Source organism: Pongo abelii, chromosome 10, assembly GCF_028885655.2.
Source record: "Pongo abelii isolate AG06213 chromosome 10, NHGRI_mPonAbe1-v2.0_pri, whole genome shotgun sequence".
NCBI classification, from domain to species: Eukaryota; Metazoa; Chordata; class Mammalia; order Primates; family Hominidae; genus Pongo; species Pongo abelii.
The window spans coordinates 24,821,912-24,841,052 of NC_071995.2; the positions used below are offsets into that span (position 1 = coordinate 24,821,912).

Genomic DNA, 19,141 nt, shown 5'->3' on the forward strand with positions numbered 1-19,141 from the left:
ATCATAATGTATACTTTGTGCAATTCACAAAATAAATGGAAATTTCAGTGATGCAAAAGGTAAGTCACCTAACAATAACATTCTGGAACCATCATTGCTCACTGCGATTAGTCACTTAGTCCTCTTTTTATATTGTATGGACATAGTTAGAAATATAGACATAACCTACACAGTTAGATTTTCAGGAGGGCATTATAACTTGGACTTTAGTGAGAAATTTCATTTGCATGTTTAAAATGGACCTAGGTGGTTCCTCAAATTGAAACTGTCCTATGGAATTCAAGCCGTGTATAGAGTGTGTGTGATGTGCCATTTAAAGATGATTCCATTCAATAGCCATAAACAGAAAATCAGCAAGAACAAAAGAAACAGAACTTACCTATTGTGCTAACTCTGGCTGAAGGACTAGCTAACGCTGCTGGGACAGAGGCTTTGAGGGGGCCTGCCCCACTGTTTATTCTCAGAGCTGGCATATGGGGAGAGGTGGGTGATGTGGGTGATTTGCCATCAGAGGTCTTGGGTTTAGCTGATAGGTTCAGTGGCTGTGCCACTTCATCCTGCAATGATCATTAGAACATGAGCTGTGATAAGGAAAGGCTGATCAAAAATGCCTAGAAAAACACAGGTATGCAGCCTGTCATTTCCCATCAAATTACTCTACCAATCAGTGATCTTAACATTCATTCTGAACATTACAGCATTTGGTTAGCTGTCAACATAATGTCTCCTTCAACTATACATTCAAAATACCTTTTGTATAAGAGAAAGTACATGTGTACTCAATTACCCACAGAAAGAAGATAATTTTTGTAACCTGTAAGAAATATTCTTAAAAAGCTACTCTTTGTGCTATATTCATTTGTATTGAGAGATATTACACATTAAATTTGAAATATGATATAGGTAGGTTTTTTTTTTAATCGCCAAAGAAAAGGGGTTGGATCTGATGCATCTTTGTACCCTGGTACCTAGGCAGAGCACCTGGAACACCCATGATGGAGGACCACAGATAGTTGTGTGCCTCTGATCAGAACTGCTCTCCAAATTCAACACACACATAAGAAAATTTCTAACTTTCTTAGAAAATAATCCTTTCTCCCTAGGTTTCACAGAAACACCTTTGAATTTGATCTAAAAATGAAAATAAACATAATTAACATCACCCTACTATGTGCAACTTATTTATATGTCATACTGTTCTAAACACTAAACAAACACCATGTTTTCAAAATCCAGATGTGTTTTCCAGGTTTCTCTTTTAGTATACTATATGTGTCATGAAGACCATGTGATCAGTTCAGCATGGTTGATGATTTCCAGCTGTTCTATAGTTTGACAGGTCAAAACACAGTTTATACTCAATTTTAAATCGTTCTGTTAGGTAATTTCATACATGAGACTTATAGATATAGTATCATTAAAATTTATATTACATCATATAGGAATATAAGAATGAGATAATATTAAAATTATATCACTTTTTAAATTGGAAATTGAAAAAGTTATTTTGTTCCTTTCCTGTGCTCTAAAATTGGAATATCTTACCACTTGTTTATTTATCAACATTTACAATATATCCAATTTTACATTAATATTATTGTAGAATAAAAATTTAGTTTCCACTTAGCTATTTCATGAGTTAAGAACATAAAATATTTACCAATAACAGATTTGTTGAAAGTAGAAACATTTTTAATCAAATGGGGTAGTCAGGTGACATTAAAGTATATGTTAATTACTGTATAAAAAATTTAATGCACAGTTTTACCAAAAGTACCACTGAAATAAATCATTTTATGAAATGGTTAAATGGTAAAATATGACATTGATATCAAGTTTATATATATATAATATATATTATATATATATTATATATATATTTTATATTATGTATATTATATATTATATATATATTTTTTGAGATAGAGTCTTGCTCTGTTGCCCAGGCTGGAGTGCAGTGGTGCAATCTCCACTCATTGTGATCTCTGCCTCCCAGTTTAAGTGATTCTCCTGCCTCAGCCTCCTGAGTAGCTGGGACTACAGGTGCACACCACCACATCCGGCTAATTTTTGTATTTTTAGTAGAGACAGGGTTTCACCATGTTGGCCAGGCTAGTCTTGAACTCCTGACCTCAAGTGATCTGCCTGCGTTGGCCTCCCAAAGTGCTGGGATTACAGGCATGAGCCATGGCGCCTGGCCTCAAGTCTATATTTTTAAGTGGTTTAATATTATTAGATTATCATTTGATTCTGTGGTTATGTGCACTTAAGAATCCCATGAACAGACTACGAAAAAGTTACCTTTGTAATACATCTTATTTCAGTTTATATTGTTTGTTTCAGAAAAAAAAAATTGAAAATTCATGAGACAATTCAAATTAGCAATCTTCTATGATTTCAGATAAGTAAGAAATTAAAGACTATTATACCAAATCTATATTGATTCATAAGATCTTGACAGGAAGTGAAATAATTCCATCATTGAGACAACACTTAATTTGGAGAAGTTTACTTTAGCATTTTAAAAACTATAGGGGCAATGGCTGGGTGCAGTGGCTCACACCTGTAATCCCAGCACTTTGGGAGGCCAAGGCAGGCAGATCATGAGGTCAGGAGATTGAGACTATCCTGGCCAACATGGTGAAACCTTGTCTCTACTAAAAATACAAAAAATTAGCTAAGCATGCTGGCATGCACCTGTAGTCCCAGCTACTCAGGAGGCTGAGGCAGGAGAATCACTTGAACCCGGGAGGCGGAGGCTACAGTGAGTTAGATCGTGCCACTGCACTCCAGCCTGGGCAACAGAGTGAGACTGTGTCAAAAAAAACCAAAAAAACAAAAAACTATAGGGGCAATATTATCCCTAAATTGTTCAATCTGAAACATGACCTGTTCAACCATAATCTATACATATGATGTCATAATTAGCAGCAATATGGAAGTATTGTGTCCTCACATTTTAATCCAGTATGAATGAACAGTTCTCAAAATGCGGCTCACAGACTAGCACCATAAGCACACCTGGGGACTTGTTAGAAAGGCAAATTCTCTATCATAGAAACTATGGGGATGGGTCCCAGCAACCTGTGTTTAACAAGCCTTCATTCCCAGGCGATTCTGATGCACACTCAAATGTAAGAGCCACTGCCTCATATATTAATATAAAGGGGGACTATTGAAAAAGTTTTGTTAGACTTCCAAAAAGCCTTTAAAAAGCTTCTTCTGTATAAGAAGATAACATTTAAAATATGTGATATTACCTCAGTGTTTAAAATATAATTGGGACATATCATATGCTAATAATGGAAACATTCATATGCATAATAAATTGAATGTTACTGAGATTCCATGGGACAATAAAGATTAGAACCCAGATCTACTCTTGGTCAATTAAGCCTAAATGTCCTGACTGTCAGGGACTTTACTATTTACTACCCAGCTGTAAATATTCCAGGCACTATTTTCCCCTAGCAATGTAGTACCTGTTTACTACCTTCTGTGTGAAACTGACTTCTGTCATGACGCTTTTAGAACTTCTTTTTGACATCATCCTAACTCTTGCAAAAGTTTCGGGAGATGCTTGGATCAAAGACGGCTATTTTACTTGAATGTGAAGAAAAGAAAAAGAAACAAAACAAAAAAAAGCAAAGCAAAGAAAAGAGAAGGACTGTATTCCCAGAGTTGGAACAGGAAAGATTTTTATGAGCACAGAGGAAACACGGTGTGAGTGTATAGTGAGGGGGGAATGGTAGTATTGATGAAGATGATGTGGATGTGGGTGCTGATGGGATGAAGTGTCATATGTCTTAGCTTTAAGCACTAATAACTATTACTTGCCCATGCTGAAAGATAACTATTCAAAGCATTTATTAGAGCAAGAGACCCACTGAAACTCTTAGTATTCACCTCCATTCAAGGCAGCACAGATGTCTGAAAGCCAAAAAGTGCAAGGCCCCAAGGACATAATAGAGGTTGACAGTTCCAAAGTTGATATAAATGTCATTCAAAATTGCCCTTTCCTTCTCTTCCATTGTGTGACCAGGCTAATGGTAAACTAATAAGAACTCACATTCTTGATCTTTATACTGGTAACTGTATAAATAATTTTGGCCCATTATATGATATTATTTCACAATTTTGTTCTTTTAATAATTTACTACTGAGCTGCTATACCAAATGCCTATTATTTATGAAGAATACAAAAATTACACTAGTTTCCCATTTTCTATTAATTATTTTTCATTTGACTAGATGAAAATTTAAAAATCTTAACTATAAAATGGACATGGACAATTTATTTCGGGCATGCATTCTTATAGTATGAATATGTGCAATAAAAGCTGAAGGTAAGACTTCTCTTACTTTGTTTTTTACTTGTAATTTTATGTAGGAGAAATTCAAAAGCTTAACATGATTAACCCCTATTCTTACAAATAAAACACACATTTAAACATGTTAAATAAATTACTTACAAATAAAAGGATATGAGTAATTTTCAAGGTCAAAAATAATTGAAAAAGATACTATTTCTATCAACTACACCATCAAACAGTGAGCAAAGCAATTTCCTGTTAATTACTTGCCTAATTGTTAAATGAGGTTGCCAATTGGAACTTTTGAAAATAACATATTTCATAATTATTTCATTTATACACAAAGTAAGAGTTAAGAATTAAGTTATCTGCCGAGTAGCTCCAAACTTGTATATCATAAATATAAAGTAAGCATTTATGTTTAAGTAAATGTGTAAGCTAAACAAATTTTAACTAGTAGAAGGCAATAATTTACATTTATAGGGTTCATTATAAGTATTCCAAAGAGTTTATTTAATCTTCACGACTATGAAGTAATTACAAATCTTGTGGAGGAAAGTAAGGCTTAGAAAGTTCTAATGAAACCGAGGTTTTTGGACTCAACATACAATACTCTTTTAATTTCTGTGACAAATTTAATCTTAAATTTACAAAGGCACTGATGGAATATAACTTCTGAAATTCAGTCCTAGCTATATAATTCTGTTACACAATAACCACATGAAAGATAATATATGTGCAATAAAATGATGTAATACAAACATTTGCTATTCTATACATTAAAAAGTTAAGGCACAAATTCACTTATCTTGGTGACTATTTTTGTGCTTCTCTGACCTCTACGCTATATAGCATTGAAAATTTCCTTTAATACTAAAGAGTGGCTTGGACTATTCTTTTAGAAAAATCCCAAGAGTTCATGTACACATGGTACAAGAAAATAATATTTTATATAATCAAATACAAGTTTTAGAAGCTCACTCATGATATAACTTCTTCTAATCAATTACTAGGCTAATTGTAGTTTTCTGGGATAGAATGCAAAGTAAGTAAAATCCAAATAAACATATAGGTCTGGGACGTTCCATTTACATAATTAGAGCTATGATAACTTCTCTGAAAGCTACCATCTCAATACCAGTTTGTGGTCACAGTAGCAGAAATACTATAGAGGCCTTAATCAGTTAATTCCGGCCAATGACAATTTGCAACAGATTTTAAAAAAAATTGCATGAAGAATGTGAAACAAATATGCAGCCTTAGATGCACTGAGGGAATACCAATTGTCACCATAAACTTATTCCACATAAACTTAACAAACACTATAAAATAAATATATAAAGTTACAATATATTTCATTTGGTTGGTTTTCAAATAACAATTTATTTTAGAAGAAAATATGTTACTGTAACATAATTGTATAATAGTCATAATTTTATAATGTACAAATACCAAACGATTTAGAGAAATCAAACATAATTTAACAAATAAAAAGCATTCTTAGCAATCCTGGGGTGTCATTTCTCTCTCCCCACTCCTTAGCTTTTCAAGTCTTTGTTAAGGAGTTTCAATAGAGAACTAGATAACAGAGATCCAAACATCCTAGAGAATTCTATTTGTTTCCATTTCTCTATTCTTATCCTCACAACATGGAAATATACCCACAATGTAGGTTGCTAGACCACAAAATGCACTACCCAGGAAGTGCGAATGATTAAACCCTTCAGAATATAAATTTCATCTTTATTTACATCTTTATTCACATCTTTATTCATTCTCATTATCTACTTGATGATTTGGTTCATTCCATATCACAGGTGTCTCAAAATTCCACTTCCTCAAATATTTACCTAAATTAATTATTGAAAATCAAAATTTATCTGGCAGTTAACACATTTATACCAGTCTAAAGGCAACAGATAAGAACAGATGCATTTATTCAATCATCCATACATTCATCCATATCTTATTTATCCAACGGTATTTCAGCTATTTATTAATGGCTATTATATGCCAGGCATTAGAAAAACATAAACCAAAGGACATTTAGGCATGTAGCTTTGAGGCTTTGGTTTTATGTGGTCAGTAATAAAGAAAAGAAGTCCATTTACTTTTTATTTAAAACCTAGGTATAGATTTAAGTGGAAGTGTGTGTGTGTTTTTAAACTTCTTTGAGAACAGTTTGTCTTTATACTCAATATAATGTTTCATTTATAAAAACACTTTGATTCTTCAATAGCCACACAATGATTGAAAAAATATATATATATATATATGTATAAATAAAATTCCTGGCTTCTTCCTCTGCATGATTTGAAAACTGTGATTGTCCCCATGTTTATCATAAACACGTCTGTGAAATAAGTAGCAGTAATAACATATGGGGATGGTAAAAGCATTCATGAAACATGTTGCAAAATTAATCATGCTGCCGCTATTATCCTCTCTGATGAAATAATCGTATTAACCTAAGTAGGGAAGTTACATGACAGCCTGAATTGCATAATGTGTGCTGTTGCTGCACCTCTCTTCCCTAGCTTGTGTGCAACACTCATCCTTTCTCTTTCGTCTTCCACCTCTATGCACTGTGGGAGCCCTCTTTCACCTCTCCTACCCAAATAAGGCATTTCTTCGCTACAGCTCCATAGAGGTTTACTAGAAGAAACAAAACAAACACATATCATGAGAATCTACAAAGAGATGGAAGTGTACCTGCTGAGCAGAACTTAAAGGAGAAAAGGTTTATATTTATGTGCAAGAGTCAAAGTAACCTAAGATAAAAATAACTGTAACAATCTTAAAATTATTTTCTTCGTCTTCAAGGAATTAATAATCCTACTCATGTAGCCATCCCAACTCCTTATTTAATTAATAGGTTCCTAAAAATCAAGTCTATCATCTTACATAGCACATAGTCTTGAAACCCCTTTTCATGAACAGATGCTTACTTTTAGACTTACGAACTGCAAAATGCCTTGTTAATCAGGCAGAAAGAGCTCCAGGAATTCTTTGATAGGTATGCTTTTGCTGTGTTAATGCTACCATTAGACTTGATGGCCATTTAAATGTAAGTCTTATTTAGCTGAGGGTAATATGTTCTAGCATCTCATTTGGCTTCCTTATTTGCCATTTTACACTTTTGCTTAATGTATACCTGCTTCTTTTAAAAGTAGATGCTAGTAGTGTGGTTGGGGACATATGCTTCAATGTGGTAATTACATGTTTCTTTACATTTAATTTGCTGGCCTTTAATTAATTTAAAGGTATTCAAAGAGTACTCATCATTTTATTTGCTGTTTAAAATGCCCCCTGCTCATTTTCCCTTAGTATCTTAATATTTTCCTTGTTTTCCGACTTTGTTGAATTAATGTCTCAATGCTGTAAATTATACACGCAAGCACACACATATATTTAAAAACAAAGAAAGAATAGTTTGCTTCTGAAATATCAACTATACTTCACATTCACTTTTTAATTTCAAAAATTGCCTTCAATTAATCCAAATAGTGCCATATCATTCCTTTTTACATTTTCCTTCCTTCTCTTTTAATATTTATTCTCCTTTCCCTTTAAGATCTCTAATTTAGCTTTTGAATTTTTCATTTTAGATTAACTCTCTATCTAACCTTACTTTTTATTTCCAAAATGTCCTATAAATATACTGTATAAATACAGTTTCCATATATTTACCAAGAAGAATGTCATATTGGAAGACCCTTTAACCCACAATATCAGATGAAAACCCACTCATAGAAATTCCACAGAGTAAGCTTTTCTAACTATACTTGAAAAGAGGAAGAATGGGAGGAATACATGTGTCAACAATAATGTGTGATGAGAACAGTTATAACATGAGCCAGTAGGAAATGTATGGTGTTTCCAATTCAACTTTGTTTAACCTCTGGTCCCCAGACAACTTCAAATTCCTAATAATAATGGTTATTTTGTCCTATAGTGTTCATTACAGCTGGATGATTGCTGTTATCTTTTAAAATGATTAACAGTTCTTCTACCAAGAGGCTAAAAGGAAGCATAGAGCAGTAAGAACTGATGTTAATAATCATACCAGTTCCTCTTTTTAACCTCTAAATGTAAATCTCCAAAAGCTTTTAAAAATGCTTTAGAGAAATTAAAGAGTTGGTCACTCCTTGAACAAGAAAATGTAATGTGTTTTTGACACCACCTGATAAGTCCTTAAATTTATAATTACAAAGCATTTGTCATTGTTACTTTCCTGTTAGTTCCACTTGAAGATTTGTATACAAACATAAGCCAACAACTACACAGCTGTTAAATGATGGAATAGATTGACAAAAAAAAGTAAAACAGGAGCTCACAGAGCAATACAACTTTATAAAACAAAGAAATAGAAGTCATGCTGATCAAATTCTACTATCATCTCTATGTTGGAAATGGTATTTCCACCTGAAGCTAAATGTACAAAATGAGCACATCAGCATCTCTACTGGAATCTACAAAAGGAATTACTATCAAAAGGAAAGCAGAACAATACAACATCATCAAAGCAAATCAGTGGTAGAAGGTTTGATCCACTGGAGTCATATAAAAGAGAAGTAAAAATACCACATGAAGGCATGGATAGCCCATTGCGGGCGGGGGGGGAAGAAACCACTGATGAAAATATTAATGAAACACTGATGAACTTGAAACAACAAAATGAAATACTTTGAAGGACTCCCAGAGGGCTCCAAAATTCCTTTTTAAAAATATATCTATGGCTCTCTGAGAGATTTATGTTTTCTCAGATCTTCGAAAAGTTTGGTCTGGTTATACGCAGATAGACCATCTTTAGATAGCAACCTGGCAGAATGGGAGAAATAATAGAAAGCATCATTATGCATAAGTCATTTATTATGAGCTCCAATTAATTACATCAAAGAGTCATTCCCAGTGCTCACATACATGCATGCAACAGCTCCTATGGCACAAATCCCCAACAGTCTGGTGAACCCACTATAACTGACTGTTTAATGAGTAATGACAGTTACGACAGTTAACTGATATAAACCATGCATTGGTTTATATTTGGCAGATGAGTGAAGGCCAAATTGTCTAAGGTACGGAATCTTGCAGAAGGACAGGTGTGCATGTGTGTGTGTGTGTGTGTGTTTAATGGATTAAACATTAGAATGAGACACTAAGCAAGAAAAGGCTAGGGAAGCCTAAGGCAGCACCCTAGTGTTACTGACTGTAGCATTCATATCACTGTATTTCATTTTATTGTGTTGTTTTCTTGAATAGCTGGTGGCTAAATAATCAAATTTCAAACAGTTTAAGAAAATTTTCATTTTTAAAGTCATCTGAGTACTCTCTTTACACCCACATATACCTGGAATAGAAAAAAAATTTACTAGATACTATTAACTACTAAATGTTAAATGGATAGTGGAGATTAATCAATAACTAATTCGATAAATTCTAAGTTTTTCTTATTGTTTTTATTGTAGCATTTCAAAAGCTATTTACGTTTACGTACAATGCACATTCATCGAGCAAATAACATCGAGCAAATGTTACTTTGACTTGTGAATAACAGAATAGGAACATATGCACTACCAAAATGTATCCCTCCATATTTAAATCTCTTGTAATGAATTCTCCTCACCACTTGAATGTCAGTTCTTCTCAGTCTTCAGAACTTTGCTCCCTTGCTTTCCTCTTAAGAGTTGAAAGTTTGATGTCCCTGGGACTCACTGCTTTCTACTCAGAGGTGTCTGCTAACAAAGCCATCCTCAGGAACTATTTAGCCACAGGCTTCCTCCTATTAACGTTAACTTGAGACTTGACTAGGTCAGTACATCCAAACTACAACTCTTTTCATTCCATTCATTACAGATAGAGAAAAGGGGGCAGTCATTGAAGACAAAGGTAAAAAGTCCAAAAATAAGTAAAAATAAAATTTAAATGCAAAACTCACTTCTCGTACCCCACTTGCTTTAACCTAGACTGAGTTCCACTGTTCAGGTTAAGAGCAGTACAGTAATAGTGATATAGGAGTTAGTAAGAAATTATTTAGGCAGTTAGTGAGGATAAAGGAGTTCTCAGTGGAATTTTCCTTGAATAAAAAGCAGCCCCTAAAACATTTCTAACAAAAAGCAGCCTGAGAAATCAAGCTGCAAGCATAGATACGCAAGCTAGAAGCTCGCATAGGTAAATGCCGGCAGCTATGTCAGAAGCCAGGTACACTCAACATGGAGGATATCTCCTCTCTTCTCTTTGTCGCCCGTGTGTGGGTGTCATGGCGACGGCCAGGTAAACCCCATTTGCATAATAAAAGATTCACAGGCTGTGTAAATGGCACACCTGACACCTGGTCAAACCAATCTCCTGGGCCCTATGTAAATCAAATACGGCCTCCTTAAGCCCCTCTATAAAATGGACCACATCTCTCCCCAAACCCAGAAACCCGCTTGAGGATCCCCTTCCTCTGCATGAGGAAGCGCTCTCCTGGCGCGCGCTCTCTCTCTCTCTCCCTCCTTTCTTTTGCCTATTAAACTTTACGCTCTTAAACCCACTCCGTGTGTATGCGTCTGCATTTTTGTTCCCCTTAGCACAAGATCACGAACCTCGAATATTTCCCCAGACAACAAGGCCACTTAATTAGCAATTTTCCTTTATGAACACAAAATTAGAACAGTTGCGCCATCTACCCCGTCTCTTGTTTTTCCGCCAAGTGGTAGGTTAATTCTTTAATTTATTCCACAAACACTATTCCCAAGAGAGTGGCAGGTCATGAGAGAGAAGAAATCTATACACTAGAAGAGAAAACATTTTAAGGCAATGTAAGTGACTAGGAAACTTCGATAGCGAAATAAATATCATTATGATTAATCTAAAACAATGTCATGAAGGAAGAGTTTTACGGGGAAAAAAAACTCTTGCATTTCATTTCGTTTGGATTATTTAGATTGAATTCTTTGTCACTAAAGTGATTGATTCTTGGATTTGAATTTTGGATATTAGGTGTTTAAATTTTACAACTTTTCATAAAGTTATCATTTCCTTATTCTGTGAATCCTTAGACCACTTTTTTTTCTTGAAAAGTCTGAAAACTTACAAAAATATATCAAGGGCATGAGTTGTTGGAAGACTAAGTCTCAAACATTTGCTTTTTTGATTAGATGAATTTTTACTAGAAATGACCTAAAGATTATTTTCCCCTCCTCAACATATTCATCAAAGCAATTATTTGTCAATTATGATTGACTTAAAGTGTTCTTTCCTTTTTTCTTCTCTCATAATTAACCTATTAGTGAATAAATAAAAGGCACAGTATAGGTCTATTTAAATACAGAAATTATACATTATATATTTTTTATATATGTTTACCTAAGAACTTCTCCCTACACCAAAAGAAATGCTGATTTTATAATGTAATTTTGTCATGGAGAGAGCTGGTTTTTAAAGAAGAAATAAATACTTAAAGCCTAATACACTATTTGTTACACAAACATTTTGAAGAGTAAGTTAAACATTACAAAACCATGAAAGTATGTTTAGTGGGTTTCATAACCCAAAAACTTCTAAGTTTTAAAAATAATTTAAATTATTATATAGCTGTTCACTTTTCAGGGCTGATTTTCTAATACTGTTTACTCCTTGACATCTAAATTTTACAACTAACAAAACATCTCCATATATTTTATTTTATTCATACAGCAAGAATACGAGATATCATCAACCCCACTTCACAGATAAAGAGGAGGTTGAAGATATTCAAAAATTTGCTAACAGTCATACTTAAAGAAGCTTCAGACTTGAACCCAAGTCATAGAGGTGTAAACTTAGGCAACTTTTCAAAGCTGCTTCTCTATTATTTAAATGCCAATAGGAAAAATAATCATTAAGCAATAATTTCTTTGAAAAATTAGATTGCAATCATGTAATTTCTTTTTAATTCTGAAGAATTTTTTCTATCCCATAGATAGGGACCTTGCAATGTTCAATTTTAGTAATACTGGTCGAGACCCTCACAAAATTTTTATGACACTAAATCATAAAGTATTTTAACAAAGTAGCTATGATAAATTCAAAATGTATTCACAATCCTAAAATTTATATCAAAAGAATACATATTTCAAATAAACACCATAAACATCCTTAGCACTATTATTTATATAGACCTATATGCCTTCAACTTAATACACATGTCAATTTATATACATCCAATTCCTTTCCAGTCACTTGGAGAGGATCTAATATTGCAAGAAATGAAGGAGAGGATGGAAAAGACCTTTAGCCCACTTACTGGCTCGGCCAAAGGCTATGAATCCATCCCAGGTTTATTTCAAATGAGTTGTGTCAAAGGTTACCCACCGGCCATTTTATAGTGATTTACAGCTGATGTCTGCAAATCTCCTTTATTTTAATGATAACCTCAATAGAGTCATTAAGGCATTCTTTGTCTTCATGGCAGTGACCAGGAGAGAACTGATGTCTTTAAAGAATTTCAAGGGGTGATGACTATTTATACAGAATGTCAGTTAAGGCCAGTTTTTATGTTGTGCTCTGGAGACAAAATATTTTTTCTCAACATATTAAAGATGCTTAGCTTGATGATATATTCTGCCTATTGATACTACAATATTAAATTCAAGGTATGGGTCAAAGAAAATTCAAATAAAGATGAGAAGGCTTAGAACTGAGCATAAGGTAAGAGTTTGATCTTAATTATAACGATTTTGGATTTGTATTAAAGCTCTCACAGAATAATGATTCTTAAGTGTCTATACTGAGTTAAGCATGTCATGACGCATGAGGAATTGCAAGATAGATTTATCAGATATTCATTTAAGAAATAGTCGATTAAAATAATTAATGTGTAGTGAAACTCAGCTGTAATGCTCCTTGTTTAATTTTTCCCAGCCCATAACATTAAAAGAATAATACATTTAACAGTCTGAATTCCATAAAAGACTTTATATAGCAACTCTAATGACATCATTACAGAAGAGTTTTGATCATACTTTTTAGAATGAATTAAAGAGACAGAATTAATATATTTGCCTTAGATTTTATCTTATTTTGAATGTTGCTTTGGTCCATTACGTTGCCAGATAAAATTGATCTGTATTCTTGATTATTGTAGTATGGGATAGCACACACACACATACACTCACATATGTACACATATAAATATATGGTCATGTACTGTATAGGAACACCAACATTTTGGTGAACCATAGACTGTCTATAGGACAGTGGTCCCATAAGATTATAATACCATATTTTTACTGTATCTTTTCTATGTTTAGATACACAAATACCATTTTTTACATCTGCCTACACTATTCAGTAGAGTAACATACTGTACCGGTTTGCAGCCTAGAAGTAATAGGCTGTATCATGTAACCTAAGTGTGTAGTAGCCTATATTATCTAGGTTTGTATAAGTACATGCTATGATGTTTATGCAACAATGAAATCACCCAATGACAGGACATATCCCCGTCATTAAGTGATGTGTGACTATACATACCTATAAATATGTCCATACAAATAATATAAACGAATATGTCTTTGTATGGGTGGGAAGTTTCTCTGCCATTTTTGAGCTATTTTTTTTTTTGCATAAAAGAGAAGCAGAGAAAAATAACCTTACAAAATGAAATACAATTTTTTCCATCCTGAAACTTTATTTGAACTATCAATTAAACAATATAACAAAACTGGACAATATTTGTATAGGCTGTGCCTTTCATTTCAGGATCGACTTGATTTTTCAGCAGCTTATGTAAGGGAGGTCACTCACTTAAAGATGTATTCACAGTAAACAAACTCATGGAGGTAATGCATAAAACAGACTGCCAATTAATTAATTTATACCTGACCTAAATATCGCTGAGTTTTCTACAGTACACCTTTCCTAATTTCAAGATATCTAAAAAACCCAATTTCACAATCAGAACCAGGGCAAAAAGAGGTAAATGGTGAATACTTTATTCAAAGCACAGTAAGGGCTGGGAAGTAAGGCATGGTTCACTATAGATAATATCTTTCCAGTGATCAAAGGCTCATATTTCCTAAATTCAGTATATTTCACCTAGACTGACAGGTTAAATAAGAACAAATCTTACTTTTAAATTTCATAGTCATTTTGTATAGATAACATTGTTTCATATTTCTTAGGTACAATCTTATTCTACTCATACTGCATTATCTTCCAATGATCCAAACCATTGACCTTTGATAAAGTATTTATTCTTCTAAAAGAAGTAGAGCATTAATTACAAGCCAAGTATTGTGCTTGGTGCTAAGGATGATTAAGCTATAATCCTTACCCTCATGGGATTCAGGATCATACAAAGGAAGACAAGTAGAATGAAGTATTATAAGGGTGCTTTGATACTATTCAAGGAGTATGTGTTTGTGCAGTGGGGTGACATACGATGTAATAGCAAATTCTATTTAGAATTCTATACAGAAATGACGGTTTAGATGGATATTATATTACTAGTGGTGCTAAAAAAGAGAGAAAAGTGAAATGAACAGGGCAGAAGCAACCCAGAAAGGTCCAGTGTCACAAACATAGGCAAGAAGAATTGAAATAGCATGATACCTGAGAAAGTGATTTCATTTGAAGTATACATTTCTGGAACTGGGAGAAAGGCAGAAGTATTAATTAGGCTAGTGAGGTAGGTGGGGCTAGATTGCAGAATGCCATGGTAAGGAAATTAGACTTCATTTGTTACACACTTGTATCTTTATATTTTCATTCTTCTTGAATTCACTCACAAAGTTCTACAGATGTCTTACACTCAACCTTGTTTCTTTCTCCAAAATTCAGATAAAATCCAACCTTTTATTCATTCATACCTATGTGTCCTTGCACAGACTGTTTCCATTTTCCTTCAAAAACCTTCTAAATGTCACATCTTCTGGAACCCTTTTCCTTATTCTCCTATTTCTCCCCAGGTTATGTTACAAAGTTTCTTCCTTACCTCCATACTATTCTTTGAATAGCACTTAGCCTACAGTATTTTAATTGTTGGCTTACTTGTTTGTTTTCCCCATTATATTGTACTGTGTGTTAACTGCTGTTCTTTTTTTATTCTACCAAAGTGTCCAGCATATTAGAGGTGCTCAAAAGGTTTACTGAAGAATCCTCTATAGAAGTTGTTTGGACATCTTCTAAAAGTAATTCTAGAAACCTCATCTGTGAATAACAGTCACTACATGATTTTTAAAAATTTACATAAACAACATATTGCTTTGTTTCAAGCAAAATGCAATGTCTCTTCCTTGGAACAGATCAGCAACATGTCTCTTTCCCAAGGAAAACATTCTCATCTCTCCTTACCCAGTAGAAGATAACTCATTTATGACAAGTTATATTTTATTAACTATCTACTCTAAGTGGATCTTGTTTTTTAAAGCAGGACTCAAATATATTTTGAAAAAATATTTTTTTAAAAATCTTATTTCTTTTTGTCTTATTAAATTCTCAATGTGTTATTTTATGTGCTCAAATTCTAAAAAAAATATAGTTATACAAAGGTTCAAAAGTTCACCTTAACAATAGCTAGAAAGCATATTACTGCAGTTAAAAAAAAAATCCTTATACAGACACATTCTCTTAGATTGTGTTGTATTAGTTAAGTATGATTTTGCAAAGATTGAAACGGTGAAAACGATATTACAAACTATGATAACTAGGGTTCAATTCATATTAAGATTTAGTTATTATAATGCAAACATTAATCAGGTGTACATTTGTTAAGAGCCCATTAGGGGCCAGCTATTTAAAATTCAATAGATAGAAGACATGTTTCTAATGTGGTCCATCCTATGGAATTGATATCTCCTTCACTTATTTTGTCGTAACTCCATAAATTATAGTCCTAGATAGAACAGATCAGAATTCTAGTTCAGTGCAACTTAATGAATGCTAATAGAAAAAGATAAGCAAAATCAAAACAAACACAAATTACCTGGAGGTTCTCTTCAAATGGGACCAGAATCATCATTTTTTAGATAAACGACAGTGCTATTTGCATGAAAACTGGCACTAAAAATTCCATCATTTGACCCAAAATTCTTGTCTTGCCCTGTATTCATGTAGGGTTGACCTGAATATTGAGCTCCCACTGACTTAAAATGAAACTTTGATCCTCAGAAGAGTTGCATAGAGAAGTATAGAAAACACAAATCTGTACCTATTTAAAGACATTCCTGTTGCTGTCACAATGCTTCTTAAAACATACTTCACAACAGTATTTTTTTTCTTATGTTATTTTAAGTGCTACTGGAAATACCATAAGAGAAGAATTTTTGTAGTATTTCATCCTTTCTATTTCTGGTCTCAATTTATTTTTCTCCTATTTATGAAATATCTACACTGCCAAAAGTCATCAAAATTGTAAAGCAAATCATTACAGCTCAAATTATATAATAAAGTACAAAAAAAAATAAGATTCCTTGGTTCTTTAAAGGTCCAATTTAAATGAAAGTCTCCCACAGAAACCCAATGCTGGCAATTGGCCTTGCAAAGCACTACAACAGAGCTTTAAGAAAATGTAATTTGTGGTTTCGTAAAAATGTGAGGTTATTAGACTTTTTTGGTATTGGCAAAAAATTTGAGAGAAAATACATTTTTATCTATTTGAGTATACATTTTTTCTTTCATATTATTCTGATAAGACCCGAAAAAGGAAAATTCTCTTAATTTTCTATAAATTTAGAAGTCTGGATCCTCATCTTCTTAAAAACCAAAATGATAAACCATATTTCTTAAACTGTTGGGCTCTGAAAAAGTCACCCAATGGAATCAGCTAGTTCACATTTGAAAATGCAACTGCTAAAAGCTGTGGGATATTGCAATTTAAGTCCTGCAGCTCACAAGGCGAAGCGTGTAATTCTAAGAAGCATCAAAAGATACTATGTACAAGGAGATTCAAGACTAGAAAAGGAGCACGTTCTTCCCATTACAACCTGGTATATGACTTGGGTTTAGAGAAATTCCTACCTATTCTTGATATTTAGAAACTTTTATTTTTTGAGCAGCGGTCTGATAATCAGTTTCTTAGCAATATTCAATAATTCTGAACCATTGAGAGTGCACGTTTCAAATTTAATATTGATAAGCTGAAGATTTCAATGAGCAAAATTCTTATTTCAGTATAGACAAAATTTCAAATACATATTCAATTTAAATAAGAGATATAAAATTACTCTGGGCTGGGCACAGTGGCTCATGCCTATAATCCCAGCACTTTGGGAAGCTGAGGCGTGTGGATCACCTGAGGTCAGGAGTTGGAGACCAGCCTGACCAACATGGTGAAACTCCATCTCTACTAAAAATACAAAAATTAGCTGGGTGTGGCGGCAGGCACCTGTAGTCCCAGCTACTCAGGAGGATGAGACAGGAGAATTGCTTGAACCTGGGAGGCAGAGGTTGCAGTGAGCCGAGATCGCGCCACTGCACTCCAGCCTGGGTGATAGAGTTGTTAGACTCTGTCTCAAAAAAAAAAAAAAAAAAAAAAAATTACTGTTTCCTTAAAAAAATAGTTTTTCTAAATTTCAAATAGGTAGTCCATGTTTCTTCTGTTCTCCAAATTTACAATACATAAGACAAGGAATATGTGCTTACAAATTCCCCTGATCGTATTACACAGACTCTAAACAATTCAGTTAATGTAAATTATACCACTGCATCTGTTGAAGACCTTTTCTCCCACATTTAATACTAATCAAGTCATACAATTTCTGGTCTTTGTTTTAAAAACCATAATTAAGAATGACTGGGCTCTTCAGCTGATTGTTAGCAGTAATGAGAAACCATATGAATAATGATGGAGAACCTCATTTTCTTATAATATTTTGGATAGGCTCTGGATTAAAATAATCTCTATTGCTCCTTACATTAGTTTTGTGCAATTAATGCCACTACCATATTGTATGTACATCAGTGAATGTGAAAACAGGTAAAACTAAAAAGAATCTCATTTTATGAAATATAATGCAATAAAACTGATGTATTAGATCTTTGTATATAAACTCATCAATCTCACTAATATAAATTGAATATTAAGTGCTTTAAGAAAGTACATGTTTAAATAAATGATATAATTTTTTGTTACCAAGAAAATAACATTATTTAAATAAATTTTATAAAAGTTTTACAGAAGTTTTTGGTGTTTTTCTTTGTTAAGTCGGTGGCGTTGCATGTTTATATGACAGGAGGTGTGACTTTTAAAAAGCATATACTAACTGGAAAGAGGTAGAGAAGAAGGAAGAGAAAAAAGGAGAAAGAGAGAGAGAGAAGTGGGATTTAAAAATATATGAAAGCAAAAACCACACTAATCAGAAATTTGGGTGTTTTTTCTTATGTGACTTGTTTATCTACTTAAAAGACATTAAGTAAAACAAGAGCTCCAAAACTCTTATGAACACTAGTATGTAGAAATTATAGTTTTTTAAGCTGACTATTTTAAAATGAATACTCATGTAATAGTGTTAGTGTCAAAATATCATCTAAAAAGTTGACTTTGTAATTTGCTTCACATAAGTGGTGACAGGTACTATCAATTGTATGTGTTTTCCTATATTGCCAGTGAAAACCCGCTGATGAAATGAATCTGGAAAAAAAAAATAACGAACAGGAAATATTCCGTGTTGAATCCACACTCCTGGTCCGTACTTGCTGCCCTTCTTAAACTATATCTGATTGTCTCTATCTACATTCTTCTTCATATCCCTCACTTTATACACTGTGCTACATGAGCACACATATCTATCTACACTGTTGACCACTATCCTCAGGTCCCAGGACTCCAACACATCACAGGCAATTAACAAATATTTGTGGAA

General features: G+C 33.3%; 1 protein-coding gene across 19 annotated transcripts in view; it reads right to left on the bottom strand.

Moving 5' to 3' along the window:
- SOX5 (SRY-box transcription factor 5) overlaps positions 1-19,141 on the bottom strand; it is a 1,035,411-nt gene that overhangs the window by 41,116 nt on the left and 975,154 nt on the right. For 18 of the 19 annotated variants that reach the window (XM_054526954.2, XM_054526957.2, XM_054526958.2 and 15 more), the window contains one exon: positions 380-557. In XM_054526954.2, the coding sequence (XP_054382929.1) occupies positions 380-557 (178 nt within the window). Of the gene's footprint in view, positions 1-379; positions 558-9,236; positions 9,661-19,141 lie in introns of those variants that run through there. The other variant, XM_009247549.3, reaches the window with a different exon arrangement.